The sequence below is a fragment of the Caloenas nicobarica genome, chromosome 1, assembly GCF_036013445.1.
Source record: "Caloenas nicobarica isolate bCalNic1 chromosome 1, bCalNic1.hap1, whole genome shotgun sequence".
In the NCBI taxonomy this organism is placed as follows: Eukaryota; Metazoa; Chordata; class Aves; order Columbiformes; family Columbidae; genus Caloenas; species Caloenas nicobarica.
This window is the reverse complement of record NC_088245.1, coordinates 66,457,224-66,476,746: the sequence shown is the minus strand read 5'-3', so window position 1 is coordinate 66,476,746 and position 19,523 is coordinate 66,457,224. Positions and strand designations below refer to the sequence as shown.

Below are 19,523 nucleotides of genomic sequence, written 5' to 3'. Positions count from 1 at the left end.
TGTTTCCACTATTTATGGCAAAATTCAAAGCAATCTTCATAACCTATACTAGTATTTGTTTATTCTAGCTGGCAGGAAGCTTCTATTTCCATTCTGCAGGTATATTTGCTGGAGAAAATATAACCGTTCCTTATAAATCAGTGTCAAATGTGGTATTTTGTCAGATCCATGCTTCTTCCTGGGTTATTATTTCTGTAATTTTTACAGTACCCTTTCTTCAAAGTGAAAAAGCTCATAATAAACATTTGTATGTATTTTTTTTAATGTGTGTATCGCAATTACGTTACAATGCAAGGACTGAACTTGTTATTTTGGAGCCCGAGAACACTCTACTATTCTTTCAGTCAGAATCTAAACGATATTAAAACAGTCGGAACTTTATTTACACGCCCTTTCTTTCCTCCAGCCCGGGAGTTCTGTGACCGCTCCCCGGCCTTACGGGCGGCTTTGTGTGAGGCTCTGACCCCCCTAACCGACACCGCTAACCGTGCGAGCCGGGTCGGGGCCGCGGAAACCAACTACCACCCGTTAATTTTCCTCAAAACCCGTGAGTAAAACGCGAAGGGGTTTACACGCGCTAATTCTCCGGTTGCATCTCCCTTTTCTGTGTGTGTCTCTGAGCGCGGGAAACCCGCTGGGGCCGGTTCCCGCTAAGGGAGAGGGGAGGTTCCCCCGCCGGGTCTTGCTCCCGCCGCCATGGCGGCCACCGAGGCGGAAGTGCCGGCCGCGCCTCTTCCCGCCCCCTCGGGAAGTCACGTGGAGACAGAGAGGCCGTCCCGCCGGGCCCCGCCCCGCGGAGCAGGCCCGTGACGCGCGACTCGAGCTGCCGTGACGCGATGCCCGCCCCGCCGTCCCCTCCTCCCCGCCCCTCCATCATGGCGGCGGCGGTGGCGGCAAATTAGGGCAGAGCTCGCACCCCCTGGCGCGCGCGCGCGCGCGCGCCCCCACCATCACCTCCTCTCCCCTCCCCGCCCCCCCCCCACCCCCCCCACCGGCGGACCGACCCGGAGCGGCGCCGCTCGTCGCCCGGCCTGCCCTCCCCCTCCTCCTCCGTCTCCCCGGTCCCCGCGGCGCTCGCAGGTGAGGAGGGGGGGTGGGATCGGGCGGGCGGTTTGTTCGTTTGTTTGTTTATTTATTTATTTATATATTTGTCTTCCTCTCGCGCCTCCGCCGGCCGGGACTGAGGGCTGAGGGGGGGAGCGGGGAGGGGAGGCGCGCGCGCGCGCGCGCGGCCGCCGAACTGCCCAACGGCCGCGCCGTCCTCGTGCCCGTGCCCGTCCCCCTCCCCGCGCTGCTTGCGAGAGGAGGGGGGAGGCGGCCGGTCGCCGCGGGGTCGGTGGCCGCAGAACTTCCCCCGCGGGGGCGGGGCGCAGCGGGGCCGCGCCCCCGGCTCCCGTTGCCCCCCCCCCCCCCCCCCCCCCCCCCCCCCCCCCGCCGTGACTGTGGCTCCTAGGGCAGCCTCGGGGGGCTGGCGGCGGAGCCCCCGGCGCGTCCTTCCTCGGCGGGCTGCGGGGAGTCCGCGTTGGGCCCCCTCCGCCTCCCGGCAGCTCCCGATGGGCGGCGGCAAGGAGAGCCGGCGGCTGCTCCGCTGCAGGGGCTGCGGCCTTGCCCGCCCGCGCCTGCCGCTGTAGTGCGTGGGCCGTGGCTCCAGCGCGGACCCCGCCGGCTGAATCATCCCGGCTCTTTGCTCCCTGCCCGGATATAAATATCTCATTCATCGCCGTAGTAACTGAGTAGCTTACGCTGTGCTCTCGGAGGCCGCTCTGGCTCTGCTGAGTTTGTCTGGCGCTGTTGAAAACTCAGAGCGAGCCCAGGGCTTCTGGTTTCCCTGTTTTGCCCTCTTGTTCGCTTTCAAATCCGAGTAGCACTTGGCAAGTTAAAAAAAGAAAGTGAATGAAAGCTTGTTAATGAAAGCTGGGTTTGTAATGATTTAATATTGTGGTAAGATAGTTTAAAGCTGGAAAAAATTGGGAACCTTTATAGTACATAACTCATACAGTTTTTTTTTTCTTCCTAAAAGAAAACCCATTTGTTTAGAATGCTCGCTTAATTACATTTCCCTATAAGGTCAACTAAAACCACTGCTTAGATAAATGACTATCAGATTTTCCAGTATTTCTATCCATTAAATGCCACTAGAGGATCAGTAATGGATGCAATATTGATTAATATCCAGTATGAATTGACATGTTTGAACTCAGTAGTTCTCTGTTTATTTAGAACAATCTCTTAGTCATACCATTACATATTGTTGGAAAAGTACTCTGAAGAATTATCTTCCAACCTGATTGGGTTCTTTGGAAAGCCCTACTTGTTACGTGAAGTGTTTTCAGAGACAAACTGCTGCAAGGTTAAACTAGTCCGTACACGCAAGTCTCATCCAAAATCCCCACACAAGCCTTCTGGTAAGGTTGCACAGTGCTTGAATATTTTCCATCTTGTTGATATGGGGTGTGGTTTTGTAGACTTGCAACTCCTTGGAATTTGGTACGTTTGGATAAAGAGCGCCATACAAATGTAAGGCTGTAGATCAGAGTGAACTGAGAGTGCTTACCTGGTGCAGAGATTGATACCAGGAGGATGACCTAAACCTGTGAATGTATCGGTGGCACGCTGCCTTAAAAACGATTTGAACTCCGGTGCTACCGTTTTGTCACCTTACTAAATCTCCCTGTCTGTGCTTGGGTGAACACTTGCTGACTGAGACCACGCGTGCTTTGAAATAATTCTGCAGCAGCAGAAGCATTCTGCTAGAGCAGCGGTCTAAGATGATTAAGTTAGTAGCTGGTAAGTGAGGCTTGGTAACCTGGGCTGTAGCTGGGAACTGTATCCAGACCTAGATTGACTCTCTCTTCAAGTGGAACTTAACTGTGGTCATGGTGATGGTGTTAATTGTGAAAAGAAGGCAATCTGTGACTGTGCTGTTGTGTCTGGACCTGTGGTTTTATTGCATTAGAAATCGTAGTGATATTGATCACCTATGGTTTTGTTTATAAACATGCAACAAAATATTAGGCTACAGCTCTAAATGCAAAAGGCAGGTCTCTGACCTGCTGCAGTCGAATAGATGTGCAGTAGGTCTTGGTGGCAGCTGGTGAATTGTTCTTACAGGCAGTATCATAATGCTGTTGCATTTTATCTTTTGAATGATGCGCGGTAAACGTAGCTTGATGCATGCTAGGATTTGGCAGGTAAGGACTAAAACATAGCAGAGCCTCATTGCTAGGGGATTATATTCACTGCGTTCATTGGTAGACTTGCACTGCCCATTATCTAACATATAACTGCTGTGGATTAGGATGTGACAGATTGCATGAGGAAATGTCAGTCTGATTGGAACTCTTGTTCTCAGGTCGGTTGAGCAGCTCAGCCCACATGAAGCAAGTGACAGCAGGGTTGGAGGAGTAGCAAGCTAAGTTTCAACAGGTGTAGCCTTTTATTCTCCCAAGGGTACAGGAATTGAGAAGGGTGAATTTTTTTGTAGGGAGTAATTGGTAATAATTTTGATTGCTTTAGCTTTTGAAGAGGCAGTATTCTTGCAGTGAATCTATTGCACCAGATATAACCTCCTCGCTCTTGCATTGGGGCTTACACGTTCTGTATAATGCCTTATTTCCTCTGCTCCATTGCATCTCCCGTGCAAGCCTTTGTCTTATTGTCTTGGATAGTTTCTGGACTCTCTTCCATTTGGTTTCTGTAGTGAAAAGCTCTCCTTCCTCAGATCTGGTCTCTCAAGCTGCATGTCCTTTTTAAATCCCACTCATTCCTGAAAAAATGGCCTTTTCTGAGATATTTACAGTATCTGAGTCAGTATTTGTCTTTCTTTTTGTAAACAAAAATGGTCATTCACAATTAAAAATGAGTAATTCAGTTGCTGTGCTGTAGGCTTCCCTCAAAGGAGGACCAGTGATTCTGAAATACATTTCCCATCTGACATTCTTTTATGTGAAACTGAAGACGTCTTCAATTCAAGTTCTTAGGTCTCCCTTCTCATTTCAGAATAAAACAACTACCTCTCAGAATATATTGACCAAAGTGATTACTTTTTTTCTTCCAAAGCTTTTTTCATTCTTTTCCCAGAGAAACATTGACCACTGTTTAAATAAGCTGTGGTATGATTCTCTCCTTTTTTTTTTTTTTCCCCTTCCTCCTTCTAGAGGTGCTGAGCTAAGCAGGCTGAATTTTTTGTGAATTCTTGCGCTAGTTTTGATGGACTGTTGTTTTCTGCATTGATTTGGAATTATATTTTGAAGAATAATCTTTGTTATATATTCAGACCTGTTCTTGGCTCCACAGCATAGTGTCTAGATGTCTCTGGACCATCTGTCAGACTGATTATTTCAGGACAGATCACTTTGGGTTGTCTGGAAGGGCTTCCACTTGCTGTGTAGGTGTCGCAAGAAGTGTGTTGGTTTCAGGACTGTGGATCTCTACTGAACTAGCCAGAACTGAAACTTGCTGGGGAGCTTTTGCTTTTTGGTGCATGACATCTTTCACACCTGGTGATGTGAACGTGTGATGATGTGATGGCATCTGGGGAGCTGATCTGAAGAGCACATCTATTGTTAAAGGAACCTGAAATCTTCTGAGGAGTTGTGTTGTTTTTTTTTTTTTTCAGAATCTTCCTGCTTTATTGAGGTCTCAGTTTATGGCAGTGGCTGAAGGGTAACTGTGTATTGTGCAAAAGCTGTGCTTACCCTCTGCTATAATTTCTTACATTTCTGAGGCATGATATGTTGCCTGTAGAGCACTCTGGGATGGAAGAGGCAACATAAATGTAGGATTACTGCTCCAAGGGAAGAGGTATGAGTGTTGGCCAAAAGTTTCGACACTGGTTTCCTCTTATATAAATCACTACTTTGGTTCAAGTTGTAGCAAAGACTCAACCAAATCCTTCTGGTAAAGGATTTCAGGCATTTTGAAATACATGGCAAGAGGAAGGGCTTCCGGAGTATAGTCTTCATGAAAGAGTCCTCTTCTGTTTTCAATAGTGAATGGGTTTCAGAAGCTAGAGTTGTAAAGATTAAAGAAAGAATGCTTAGCCAATTTTACACCAACTCTTTTCCTCTTGCAGCTTTTAGTTTGATGGATAAGTTTTTCTTTGCCAAACTACCTACTCACACAGTTACCATGCCACAGCACAGTTAGTGTTCTGTTTATCCTCAGTAACCAGTTGTACTGCTGTTCATCCGAATTCCTTTCCAGGAAGGAGGGGGTTAGAATTTAGCTCAGACATCTTGCATAGCTAGACATGTCAATGCTTTTGTTTTGCTTACTCATTTATTATTATTAATCTTGAGGTTTCATTTGCACATTGCACTTGGTTTGGGAACCTAGTTCTCTCTCTTAGTCTCAAGGCCTTTCTAGTGTAATCAGGAACTCTCTTGAGATGTTCCAGCTTCTGTTCTCTGTATATAACATTTTGCTCATTCTAACTGCTTTAAATGTTAATCTTCATTTAAATTTTGCTTCTAAATGTAATTGCAGTCTCACACTAGTAAATCGTCTAGCTCCTTCAGTATCTGTTAAGTAGCTGTTCTGTAACATGGAATTTTTGCGTGCCTTTCATTTAGATATCCATTCTGATGGCCAAGAGTGGGCTACTACTTGTTTGGGAATGACTCTCTGAAGTGGTGGAGAACTTAGTTTTGAGAGTTTATCTTAAAGCCCTAAAGAGTGTTATTATTTGGTTCATCAAGTTGATAGCACATTGGAAGTTGTTATCCAGACTGTTCCTAGTATAAAGAGCTAAAACATATTGATTAGTTTGAAGCTTCCTTTCAGTCCGTTGTATGGCTTTTTCTCCACTTTCATGTTGTTTTTTGAGATTTTTTTTTTCTTTTTACCTTGTCCTTTATGGCTGTTTTTAATTTCTCTCTACCTTAGTTTTTCCTGCAGTTCTTATTTGGATATTTCAAAAAAAGCAACAAAACAATTAAAGTAAAACAGGGAAGTTCTTTGGCTGGATGGTGCCATTAGGTGTGGATTTCTGTTGTATAAGTATTAATGTTTGGGTGAGAAATCCAGGACACACAACCATCTGTTCTTCCAGTCCCTACAATGAATGTGGAATTTCCTCTGTTGACCATATGTTTTCCATTGCTATTGGAACAGTAAAATGAATTTGAGGCGATTGTGGGCGCTTTTTCTTCATTAAAATTTTTAGGCATCATAGCAGAGAATCTGAAAAAGCAGAGAAGCGAGAAAATACTAATCAGCGGCTTAGGGGAAGAGAGACTCCTCAGAACCTGTCTTTTTACGTCAAATTGTAGTTAACTAAGTCTTCAGAATCCCTCAAAAACTCTTTGCATAAATACATGTCTATTTTTGTGCATGGTCGAGTCAGGAGGCATAAGGAAGTGGACACGTGGTGAGGAACTGTTCAATTTGCTTTAATGTGCGAGTACATATGCCAAGCAGTGAGAAATGCCGCCGCTGGCAGCAGACAGGCAGGGCACTGGACTGGGGGGCACTTAGTCTTACTCTGCATGGTTCTTATTAAAATAAGAATGCATAGGATATCAGGGCAAAAACCTGGATATTACTTCAGGATTGTTACATAATTCCTTGTTATGTATGAGTTCATGACCTATTGCAGCCTTACAAAAAAACCAAACAAAACACTGTATTTTTTCCTTACAGTCTTCCTCAGTTACCCAGAGAAAACCCTACGTGCCCCATAAAAGCCCCGCTGCATTGCAAGCCAACCTGATGGCGTCCACTACTGCTGTGCCTGTAGGATTTCACTATGAAACAAAATATGTAGTTCTCAGCTACCTGGGACTTTTATCACAAGAGAAGCCACAGGAGCATCCTCCTCCTTCAACTCAAGGTAATATTTGCATATTCATCTGTACTTATTTACATATGCAAATGTTTTTTGTAATTAGTTATGTAACTGTTGGGTTCAGAATGTAGCCCGATCAGTGTAATGCATCTCTTATTTTATTCATTTAAAATAATGGGAAGAGATGCTGATGGAAACACAGCTGTTTGTATTTAGATTATTGTTTTAATTTGAGCTGTGCCAGGGCAGATTGGTGTTTATGAAGCAAATAAGTGGTTTTAGTGGCTGTCTTAAGGTTAGGAGGGATGAATATATATTGTCTTCATAAAGCCATCTTGAGAATTTGAGCCCATGCTTGCTTTTTTTTGGGAAGCAGGTGGAAGTAAGCAGGGATGAGGTAGTGTTTATTGGCATAAACTCTGAGTGATGACTTGAGCAATCTCATGTACCCTCTGATGCTGATGCTTCTGTTGTTGTCAGTCAGTGGTAGTGCAGGCTTAACCTGGCCTGTGCTGCATCTGTTTGTTTATTTTTAAGAAATCAAGGACTGCATGGAGGCAGAGAGAGTCAGATGGTTCTTCCAGAACAGACTTGTTCACATAGTGCATATGTTCACATTGTGCACATAGGAGGTTAAATAAATAAATGAGGGGCAGAATAAAAGAAGTTTGATAGTGTTCCACATAAACCTAAGTAGTAAAACTTCCTCTATTTTGTGGTGGCAAGCACTTAAACAGTGTTGTTTTTCTAGATTGTTTTGGTGGCTTGTCAGTTTTTAATGACGTTTTAGTCACTACTAGTTCCTGTGATTCAGAACTTATTCTGATGAAAGGCATATCAAAAAAGACAGTCTTCAGAATCTTTTATTTCTTGAACAAGTATTTAAGAATGGTTACTCTGTCATTTACTGAACTTACCTGTCATGAAATGAGAAATTCCTGAAAAGAAATTATAGCATCAAAGTTATGACAGAAATAATTTTATCAGTTTGTCACTAAAGGATATAGCATATGCTGGTTATATTATATACAGTTTAGAAAATTTATCTTAGTATATTTAAGGTCTGTCTGTTGCTTCCACTTTGATTGCATGTGTGGTCCATGAAAGGAGAGGCACTTTAATGCTGTTTCATAAAACCCTTTGTTGAAAAATGTGCTTATTTTAGCAGTAATGTCTCATTCTGAATATCCCATCTGGGATAACTGGGCTGTAACTGGAAATGTAGTGAGTAAATACAAAGCTACAATGTGGAAGAGTCTGCTTTGTTCTGTAAATGCAAGATTCAGAAAGGAAACTGTTAGTCTTCAAGCTTTTTTTTTGTTAATAATTTGGCTGTAGTTACCTTTGAAATATTTGAAAGTTGAGGGGAAACCTTTCAACTGATTCTTATGACTGAAAGCTCTAAGAAATACTTGTATTAAATAACAATATTAAAACTGTATAAAGAGGAAGCTACAAATGCTTCAATGATATTTTTGTAGTCAGTTAAGAGGATTGTTAAGCTCCTGATTAAAAATAACTGTTGGGGGTACTTTTCAGATATTATTTAGATACGTTAGCTTGCGTGACAGCAGGCTGTAGTTGCATTTGCAATTAAAATGCTCTGAAGCATCGATACTTTCCAAATCTGTTCTTTTATCCTCATTGTTACAAACCTTCCCTTCTAAACAGGAAATTTTACATTTCCCCCACCTTTGGTCCCAAAATCAGACGGTGAACACAACTTCTTCTCCCCTGGTCATCTTTCATTGTAATCAGATTTCTCTTTCAGTGTTTTTACTGCTTTTTGATCAAACACTCTGGATAAAATAATTTTGCCTTACTTTTAATCTGCCATGCTGTTTATCACTCTGTTTTGTAAACCTTTGGATAGACTTCAGGCTGTTATTGAACTAACTGCAAACACTTTATCCTCCTTCTGCAGGATTTTTTCATTCTTGCCTATCTCACTTTTCTTGTTGCCTTTTTGTGTTCCATGCTTCCAACAGCTTTTGTCTGACAGTCACTTTTTAAAAGATCCTTTCTCCTACTTCTTCTCTCGTTGCTTGTAATTGAACAGTTGTTTCAGCTGCACTCCCAGGGTATGTGTGGTAACACCCATGTATTTGTGTCGAAGTGCATCTTGTTTGAATATGAAGCAGTTACATACATTCTGTATGTCTTTGTTTGGCACGTGGCCGATGCCTGCTTGTGGAGAGCTGTACCAAAGCACTCTGCTCTATATGCTCTATTAATATAGTCTCCCCTAGGGAGACAGCAGGAGAAGCAGCAGCCCATAATGGATGTTACCTGCACTGCCTAATGGACTGCTGGAAGGTAGCTTGGTATTACAGGAACAAGTGTGGAATGAGAAACCTGGTTAGAACAAAAAAAGACGTGAAAACCAGTAAATGAAAATGAGTAGTTGTGTAGAATCCCGTCGTGAAGAGGAAACTACTGGTTTTTGTAAGGAAGCCATCTAAGGGATAATAACAGGATGACATTACATTAGTGTGTTTTTCAAGCTGTGTCATGAACCATTGACAGTATTCATTGATTATTTTTGTGGTACTTTAAAATGCTGGCCAGTAGTCTTTCTACTTTCTATGGCTGAACACTGTTGATTTATGAACTGGGAGGGTTCTGATACAAAGCACCTGCCACTTAATCTTATTTTGCTTTAATTTGGTTATTGTGCTGACAGACCTCTCATGGGAAACAACATGAAGCAGTGATTTTGGCTACTGCCTGTTTCTAATTTAGATGCAGAATACTTCTCTATTTTACATGTTTCATTCACATGAGGTATCAACTCTGCTATATGGTGCTTTCCCTTCATTTATTTTTCTTAGATCCAAAGAAGTCCTTACTCTTTGTCTGAGTTCTTTGTCATATTGCAATATAAGGGTTGTCTCCAGAAAGGCTAGTTTTGGTTTGCCCTGGTAATGTTCACCTCTTTGTCTCCTTTGGCATCGGAGAGTGATAGACTCTTCTAGAGGGCGGTTCCACGCAGGATCCTCATCACAGCCCCCCTTGTATCACCCACTCTTTCCATTCCAGAACATGGGGAAATAAGGCACACTAGGTGTAGTTCATATTTCTCTACCTCCCTTCAATCTCCTCTTACAGCAGTCTCCCAGATGTCAGTGAAACTTCAACACTCCAGTTCAAGTAGAGAATGTATCTGTTCGCTCAAAAAAATTACCAAAAAGAGCTATCTGTCCCAGAAGGATGGTACTATTTTGTCTTTGCTGAAAGTGGTACAAGAAATTGAATTCTTTTGTCCATTATTCTCCCTTTCCCTCTAACAGGCATCTCCCTCAAACCTCTGCTTTCTTTTATTTTGTACTAGGGAGCTCTTTTTCTGATTTCCGTCTTTCTGTTCCAAAACCTCAGATAAGAGTAAAATCTTGAAGATATTTGTTAAAACTTCTCATTTTTTGCAGACGTAATATGCTTTATGAGAGTGATGTTTTTTGGAGGGATGTTATTTAGTAACAACTCAGGCAAGTTACGTAGAGAATTACCTCACTGTATTCCTTTTGGAATGTCTTGGTTAGTCTTGATTGTATTGCAAGAAAGATGGCTTCAATTACAAGAGCTAAAAGCACTTCTGACTTCAAGCAAAGAAGGCTGATCTTTAAATGAACATCTGATTACTACTTTGAAAGTTTTATTTGAATAGCTGCTTTTCAGTGCAGGCACAGAAGGGAGAACCATCTGCAGTTTTTCAGACTCTTGAAGAAAATACAATTTTATTGGGCAAACCAATCTCTTGACATTATAGATCTATAGCATTTTGTAGAGGATTTAATGGTAGTGTTCTGTAGTGGATTTCAGTGTCTCCAGAGGAAAATCCAGCAAACTTAACTGGGGAATAGTTTGGGAGATTACTTCTGTTGCAGTTTTGGCAGAATAGTGATTCTGCATAGCGCCCACCTCAGTTTATTTAAAGCCAAGTCCATTATCTGTAAATTCTGCTAATTTCTGGTAGACTTTCAGGTAGGTGAATAGTACAAATTGCTTGGAGAAATCTGATGAAACACACATTATATCATCTGCATAAGTTCATGTGGTTTGAGGCAACAGGTAAATACAATTATTCAAAATGTATGTGAAAGCTCTCAGTTTTCTGTTCATTAGATTGTGAAGAGATTTCTTAGTAGCTTTTCAAAACTCTTGTGGTATCTATAACTACTGGTTCGTACACAAAAAGTAAATATCAAGCATTGGAAGGCATTTCTACATTTTTTTCACTGAAGTTCACGCTCATTATGGAAGATTCTAGTCTGCTGCAGTTGTTAGCACTACTTGCTTTTTAAGCGAGTCTAAGTACTTTGATTTTGTGAATAAATATATTTGTATAATAAATGCTTCTTTATGTTTCATCAAGAAATTTTTAGTGTATTTCTGGTTTTCAATCTACTTCCCCATGGTTTCACCCCATCCCAGGAGCCTCTGGCTATAACGAAGATTCTGGAGGAAAGTGGCATTTCTGTTTTTTCCTGAACAGAACAAAAAATCTTAAATCATCCCTTAGCTCACATAGCATCTGAGAGATTTATGATCGATGCCCCTACTGCATGATGGCATAGATTAATCAAGAGGTGAACGAGATTTTGACAGTTCTACAGTTGCCCCGAGGTACATGCTATCCATAGCACTTTAATCCAGTTACTGTGCACAATGTGCTTTTGACCATTTATTATCTGTTTTGGAATTGCTGTATGAAGTGCTGTATGTCTTCAATGATCAAGCCATTTTAGTGGTTTTCCATGCACATTTCTTACAGCTGAGCAGTATTGAACTGGGATATTGGAAGAAATGGAGTTTACATTTGTTCACTTATTTACAAGTGACCTCTGTTACATTTCAGGAAGCACATTTATAATAGATAGGCAGAGCTAGTCAGGTTTTATGCATTGTGGGTAAGCTCCAGGCTCCTTAGTGGCATCCCAAATCTGACAGTAGTACCTCTTTTAGATTGTTTTGACCATTATGGGTTGGATACCTGTCATTGCAAGAGCGTTGTCAGGTGACACTTGGAATGACTGTTGCAGAATACCTTGAGTTTTCTTCATACTTCATCCCTGTATCTTGACTTTACCCTTTATAGTGCCTACTATTGGTGTCTAGGAAACGAAGGAGTTTTTGAGGTGGTTTTAGCTTAGATGATAACTTATTCTTTCAAAACTTTCCTCAGGACAGAACATACCTACTTTGGCTGAAAAGTCACTGGCTGAAAAGGTGCACCGTTATAGGTCAGACCAATCCAGTTCATGGTAATGAAGGAGTTACTTCCTGAACAGAGGCAAGGAAAGGCATTTTTTGAGGTGTGACTTGGAGAAGAAAGAGGTGGTCCCTCCAGGCATGTGAGTTCCCACTTAATTAAGCCTCCTCTCTGCCCACAAAAAAATAATTGACTGCTAGTTGGCAGCGTCTCATCTCTTTTTGATTGTTAATATTCTGGACTTTATAAGTTTCTTTTAAGCTGGGCACACTTATGGTTTATAAAGAGCTTGTTTTAAACATTTCTCGAACCAAGGGCTACATCTATGTATGGCAGTCTGTGTTCTGGAGTTTGCTGGGATAATGAATGTACTTTTCATCAAAGGAAACAGATGAATACGTTTGTAAGAGATTGCTTACATTTTTGTCACTTCTCAGTACTTGCAGAAATTCTAGACACTTACTTATTCTCACGGTTTTAAAAAGCCTCAAATACTAAAGAAATACTAGAATCATGCTGAAAGTAATTTTTTAAGTCCATGTTGATTATACGGGTGTTAATATTGAGATCTAGGAGAACTTGAAAACAGAGATATTGGTAAATTAAAATTACAAGCATGAAAGGAAAAAAAATGAGACCACTCTAACATCAAGAGCTTTCTTTTTTATTGATCCTGCATTCACTTGAACTAAAAAGGCTTAACACCTTTTCATTCTCTCTTTATAGTTGCTATTGTCTCATTAGCCATAGTTTGACACAAACACTGTAGAATCAGATGTGCAGGCTCTCTAGTTCTGATGAATGACATCCCATCCCTCATCCTCCTGGGATCCAACCTGGGGAACGGGTTAGTCTTATATTGTTACTAAACTTCTGGAATTGCCTTATTGTTGGAGTTCTAATGAAATATTACATTTATTTAGTAGTCATAACACTGATTGTCAGTGATGTGGTGCTTGATGGACTTTGAGAGTACATTTTCCTCTACTTTGCAGGTTACCTCCAAATACCCAAACCCCAAAATCTTAACAAGAACACACATATGCAAAAGGGAACATTTATTCCATAAACAGAAAGCAAAATGCAGTAACTTCTTAATGAAAGACTGTGTCACAGAGGTTTGTTGTGTCTTTGGCTTGGGAAGAGGCCTTTCAGAATCAGTTTACCGAAGGTCCGTGATAGGCAAACCCATTTTTCAGCACAGGAAAGCATTCAGTGTTTATGGATCTTACAAATACTGTTTCTGCTGTGACCATTTGCATTGTTAAACAATGAAAATATGTTCTCAAATATTATTTTTACTGTTTTATTCTACCTATTTGCAAACTGACTTGGAAGTTGTCTAATGGAGAAAAAGACACCGCTCACTTAGGACCTTTGCTGTTGGAATATGCTGTTTTCCAACACTGGGTACAATTTTTGTTGGTAGGGGTCAGCATACAGGAGATGCAGAAAGCTGAAGTCCATTGATAATTAGGGGAATAAACTGTGCAAAGTCACTAGTCCGGGTAGGTTTTTGATGTTTTGGCATGACTGAATAGTCAGGTGCTATTGGAATCAGCAGCTGCTGCAAAGTTGTGGGTGTTACGAGATGGAAACCATTGACTGCAGCACTGATTATCTAAACAGCTCTTTTGTACATTGGCAGCAGTGGAATGTCTCCTTCTTCCATTTTCCGGGTGACTTATTATCAAGTATGACAGCTTGTCATGTGTGATCATCATCACTTTAGTCCTGTGAGAATGGGTGCTCTTCTGAATACCCTCTTGCCTTCCATATACAGGGTGAAGCACAGGTTAAAATAAGAGTTTGTACTTGCATGTACTTGTTGCACTTGACTGTGAAGCAGTTGTTCAGTCATTCAAAGAGATGACCTTAAAGGGACTGACAAGGCATTAGTGAGCATCTGTTCGTTAACCAAAAGGAGGAGGAACAGTTTGCTCCTCTCTGGAATTTATTGTTCAGAGTTGCAAAGAGAGACTGTTTGAGAAGGGATTTAAGAAGCTAAATAAAGTTATTCTGTACATGGTGATGATGATCTTAACTGTGCGATTAAGTAAAATGGAATTAAAGTGACTATCTGTTGTTCCTTTAAACTGTTAACATAAATAAATGTAAACATTTTACACTGACTTGTGAATTGGTTTAGAAAGATTTTGTCTCACAGGTACCTAATGAGTGCTGAGTTTTTAAGCATTAGCATGCATTCAGTGGGTTGAGTCTGTGGATTTTTAACTTATTCTTCAAAGGCAGGAGACCTCGCAAGCTTACTGTCTTGTATTTTTTTAAATACAGAAACTGCACAGTGTACTTTACTACACATCTGTGTGTGTTAACTAGTATTGTTACTTTTATGGTTTTCACGCACTCTGATATGAAAGCCAATAATATTGTGTGTCCATTATGGAGGAAAGGGGAAGATGATATGACACTTGAAGTGAGTTCAAGCAGAATTAAGTAGAGATGAACCAAAGACAATAGATAGTCATTCATAAGACCACCAAATTACGATTTTGTGTCTTCAAAACAAGAACGAAGAAAAACATGACAGAAAGCTGTACTGGGCGTGGCAGGACTTACCTGAAGATGTGGATGTGAAATATAAATGATGAGAAAGAAATGAAGTCAGATGATACCAACATTACAGATATAAATCCTTCCCCTTTTTATTTTCTTCAGCTGAGTGAAGAATGTCTGTAGAACGGAACGATGTGTAGATGCCCAGGTCGAGCTGTAGGCAGTTGGTGAAGGTGCAGAAAAGGTGAGATAGGTCAGTATTTGGGGGCATGACCAAGAAACACTGGATATAGGCAACGTTAATCAGAAGGTCAGCCAGGAGATGGTGTTTAAATCATGGGCAGGGGAGAACACAAAGTCCCAAAAAATAATTCTAAGGAATATTCTGAAGTAATACAGCTAAGACAATGTGATTTGGGTAATCATAACAGAGATCCATTTTATCTCAAAGTAAGACATTTTTAGGAATTGAAAGAAAGGAAGAAGAAAATTTTGGTGGGAGGCTGTTGACTCAGTGATGTTTGGTGAAAATAGGAGAACAGTTAATGGAACAGTTTTTGTAGTATGCTTTAGGAATGGAATTTGAAGACGTGCTTGAAAGCTGATAGAAGAAATAAAGATAAGCAAACCCAAAGAAAAAGCAGCCAACTATAATATCAAGAGTTTTGAGCTGGAACTCTTGTTGCAGACATCTAGTTTTTCCATTAGTACCCATTCCATAAAGCAGTTACTTGAGTAGTTACCTTGCCATATGGCCTTACATTGGAAAGGCTGACGTTCAGTAGGGAGTTCCTTAGGATTCAAATGTTTTAAATACCTTTACTTGTTTGGAAACAGTTTTGTGTCTCTTTGTTGCTACAGCATAATAATTAAGATGATTGAGGGTCTGTGTAATCCTGAATGTTATGGCTGAAACAACTTCTTGTTACCAAATATCTAGAGTCAGCACACAGAATATGTATTCGTGATCACAAACTATAGTATGTGTACTTTTGGAGATATGCAGCCATTTCGAATTCCTTAATGACTACATTAGGAGATGAAAATTTACAATTGACTGACAACTCTGGGTTTCTTTGCCTCTATTGTTACTCATGAGCCAGGTCTTAAATTGTTTCATTGTGGACCGTAGACTCCTCAAGAACAATGAAAAAATGCACAGTTAATAGATTTTGATACTCTTCGTTGATGTCATTACATAGTTGATCTGAGTATTTTTGTAGATTTTTGGAGTCATCAATGTCAATTTTATATTTGGCTACTAAAACCCAAGCTGTGCCTATGTCTGCTTTGTTTTAGTGTAGGTTGATAATGATTGTGTTAGTTTTAATGACTTTTTTAATGTGCATTGGTTTGATTTTGGTCTTTAAAATAAGTTTGGTTTTAAAGCTGTTATGTATTCTGTTTGTGGCTTTACAGTTCTGGGGGGTTTTTTGTTACATTCATATTTAAAGCACCTATTCTATCTTGAATAGGCCTGGAAGTTTGTGTTTCTTGGTTCATACAGTAAAACTTTTGTAATAAGTGCCCTTAAAGGAAGATACTTTTTATGTTGCTGTCTGAAATAGAACTTTAACCTTGAATTCCTTTATAGTTAGTGTTCCATTAATCTACCTTACTTGAAATATTACATTTTAATATTTTTTTCTGGTTTCTTTTAGGGACTCAGCAACAGCTTACAGCACAACATGCTTTGGAAAAAGAGACTTTGGAGAAGATTAAAATAGAAATCGAGGAGGAGCTAAAACATCTTGATGAAGAAATCTTGGAAGGTGCTCTTCAGATTTTCCCATTTTAGTTGATAATCTCTGTGCACTATAATGATGGTTAATTTGTAACAGGTACTCTAGTTAAAGGGATTTTTGGAGGCATTGAATCTCTTTCCTCTCCCCTACAAGATTTCTACAGATTGTCACTTGAAGTAAAGTAGTTAAACGTTACCACTTGGACTGGTGGAATCTAGCCAAAGCAAACAACTGAATGATGCTTGATAGGCTACTATAAATAATGAAATGTAAGCAGCCCATAAGCTGCTCCACTTGATGACAGAAGTGAAATCATTCCTTAGAAGCTAACATTCAGGGTGATGTGAACTTAAACCATCAGATTTCTCACTTCCACCAGCTTTATTTTTTGTCACATGCTTTGACCTATAGTTGTGGGTTTATAGGATTCCCAGCAAGGAATGATTTGGAAACAATCTTTGCTTTGCAACTGTGTTGCAAATTGGAAATCTGAAGTAGAAAGGCTCTGGTTCTGTTAATGTTCACCCATGTAGACCTTTCTTAGAAGTTTTAAACTGAGAAGAAATAGGTTATATGAACAAAATATTATTTTTAAAAATTATACTCTAGTACTGCTGCAGATATGTCCATGTGTGGGGAAATCTTACCATGGAAAAGGAGCTCTCTTACTGCTGCAGCAGGGTTGGCATCAGCTTAAAATTGAGAACAGTTGCACATTCAGCTAGCTTGCTGGCTAGGATGCGGTTGTGAAATGAGAGCTGGAGGGGAAATGTGGCTCAAAATCATCTATGGCTTTTAACATCTATGGTTGTTTTACTACAATTTGTTCATAGCATGCTTTGACTGTAGAGTTGTGATACCTTTGTCTTGTATGTAAACTATCTTAACTGGTGGGATAAGAAGTTTGAGACTGTTAATATTCTTATATGAATCTATTTGATTTTATTTTGTATACTTTTTTTTTTTCAGCATTTACCACTACAGGATTTGACTGCCACACTTCCCCAGTGTTCAGTCCTGCCAATCCAGAGAGCTCAATAGAAGACTGCCTGGCTCATCTCGGGGAGAAAGTGTCCCAGGAATTGAAAGAACATCTGCACAAAGCACTGCAGAGCTTGCTTAGCAAGTGAGTTTTCATTTGCCTTTTGAAAGGGAAGATGTTTTCTTCATAATTTTGACTGCTGCTGAAATTCTAAAGATGGAAATACATTTTTATATCGCATTTCTTTCTTTGTCAATGTTCCTTTATCTGGCTGCTTTTTTTGTTTTGCATTGTATTGTGTGAATGTTTCTTTGTGGTATTTGCTCTTTGCAGTAATTTTAAACCTAAAATTCTTCCAAGCTTTTGTCATTGAACTTTCTGAGCCTAATTCAAGTAGTTTGAGTTCTGGTGAAATTAACAGTGGACAGCTGCTAACTGGCTGTAACTAGATTAACTTCTTTTACCTTATTTAGGAATGGAGCTGAAGGCTTGTTGGTAGTCTGTCTTAAGAGGAATTTCCCTGAAATTTCCCTGGTAGGATGGTAGTGAGGTGCTTTATGACCACCATGTAGGCACACATCTGAAGCAAAGGTGGGCCCCTGGGCCAAGCTTGGTACCCTTCCAGTTTAAGCTTATTGTTTAAATAGCACATTGTACTTGACAGGCTAGTATCTTGATTTATGTCTTTTGCAAATTGGTAAAATTGTTGTGGTCGCTTGTTTTTCTGCTATAAATTGATTTTAATGGATCCACATGAACTACTTCTGGCTGTTCTGAGTGACGTCCAAGATGTATTTGTAGAGAGCTGGAGCTGGAAGGTGCTGCTTTAGGGACAGTTATGTAAATGCAGTTATGAAGGCAGCATCAGCAAATAGCTATCAGAGTCTGTGTTTTGTGGATTGGTTTAAATAAAATGTGTCAAAAGAAGCTGAGAATCTCTAGCACTCCTCTTTCAGAGTTTGTGTGGCTGTTCATGAACTGTTTGAACAACAAGGTACTGGAAGCCTAGATACCAGCGCCTAGTGTAAACTTTCCGATGTGTGGAGCTTAAGCTCCACTCCATTGCAATACGTGCATTGGAGAGGCATCTCATGCCCTCATGAAGGCAGACTTCTGGAAGGTTCCGAATTTGAAAGTCATGTCATCTGAACATCAGGAAACACCTTTTTACTGTGAGGGTGACTGAGCACTGGCACAGGTTGCTCAGTGGTGTTATGGAGCCTCCATCCTTGGAGATACTCAAAAGCTCTCTGGACATGGTCCTGGGCAGGCTGCTGTAGGAGAACCGGCTTGAGTAGGGAGGTTAGACAGGATGTTCTCCAGTGGTGCTTTCCAACCTCAACCATTCTTATGATTCCTTAACTAGCCCATCTATTCCTTAACTAGCTCCTTAGTTAACAACTAAGGGCTGATTTTTTATGACCAATATAATTCAAAACTGACTGTTCAAAGTCAGGTAGGATGAGGCTTTGGGCGACCTGATGTATGGTGGAAAATGTCCTGCCCATGATCTTTAAAGGTCCCTTCTAACCCAAACCATCTTATGATTCTATGACTCTGACCTGCATTTCACAGCGAAGGTGCCATCAGACCAGACAGAGGAAAATGGTTGTCTCTTTTTCCATGAGTCATCCAAGGGAAAAAGTACACTGTCAACTTGCCATTTAACTTTCAGAAACTAATAAATAAACTGTGTGCTTCTATATGCAGTTTCTGTGGGGTCAAAAAGTAAGTTCATTGTTGGGTAAACTAGAAAAGAGTATGTAGGGTACAAGTTTCTCCTGAAGCGGCAAAAGATATGCTATTGTGTTCCTCCAGAAATGGCAGAAGCTCATCTGCCTTTACAAGCCAGTTATTTGCCCCATGGGGCCTTAAAAACTTGTACTTGGTATCTTCTGAAGAGCTGTTGTTTTGATAAATACCTCACTACAAAGTGAAAAAGCAGGCTGGCAACAAGTTGAAAAATTAGCAGTAAGCCTTGCAACCCCTCCTTTTTGTGTGTCTAAAATGGGAAATTGAAATAGCAACATTGTAAGTTTAGGTGTCTTAAAGGTTGTAGATAATTGGTTGACTGATTGACATTGAGGGGTCATAACTGGTACACTCTAGGTTGATTCTTTTTGTAGTGGTTTTAGCTTATTAGTAGCCTGATGTTCTAGGCTTCCTGTATTTTCTATGGGAAAATATTTGCATTCTAATTATTTTATTTATATGTGTATGTACATACATATAAAGTCTGAAATGCCTGTGAAAGCATGTTGACATGCATGCCTTTTTATAAGG

General features: G+C 40.6%; 1 protein-coding gene across 1 annotated transcript in view; it reads left to right on the top strand.

The window, feature by feature from the left end:
• Nucleotides 1-845: 845 nt before the first annotated feature.
• BCL2L13 (BCL2 like 13) overlaps nt 846-19,523 on the top strand; it is a 44,268-nt gene continuing 25,590 nt past the window's right edge. Inside the window, exons 1-4 of the mRNA XM_065634490.1 lie at nt 846-1,080; nt 6,643-6,832; nt 16,175-16,285; nt 17,228-17,384. Coding sequence (XP_065490562.1) covers nt 6,712-6,832; nt 16,175-16,285; nt 17,228-17,384 — 389 coding nt within the window. The 5' untranslated portion in view covers nt 846-1,080; nt 6,643-6,711. The remainder of the gene's footprint in view (nt 1,081-6,642; nt 6,833-16,174; nt 16,286-17,227; nt 17,385-19,523) is intronic.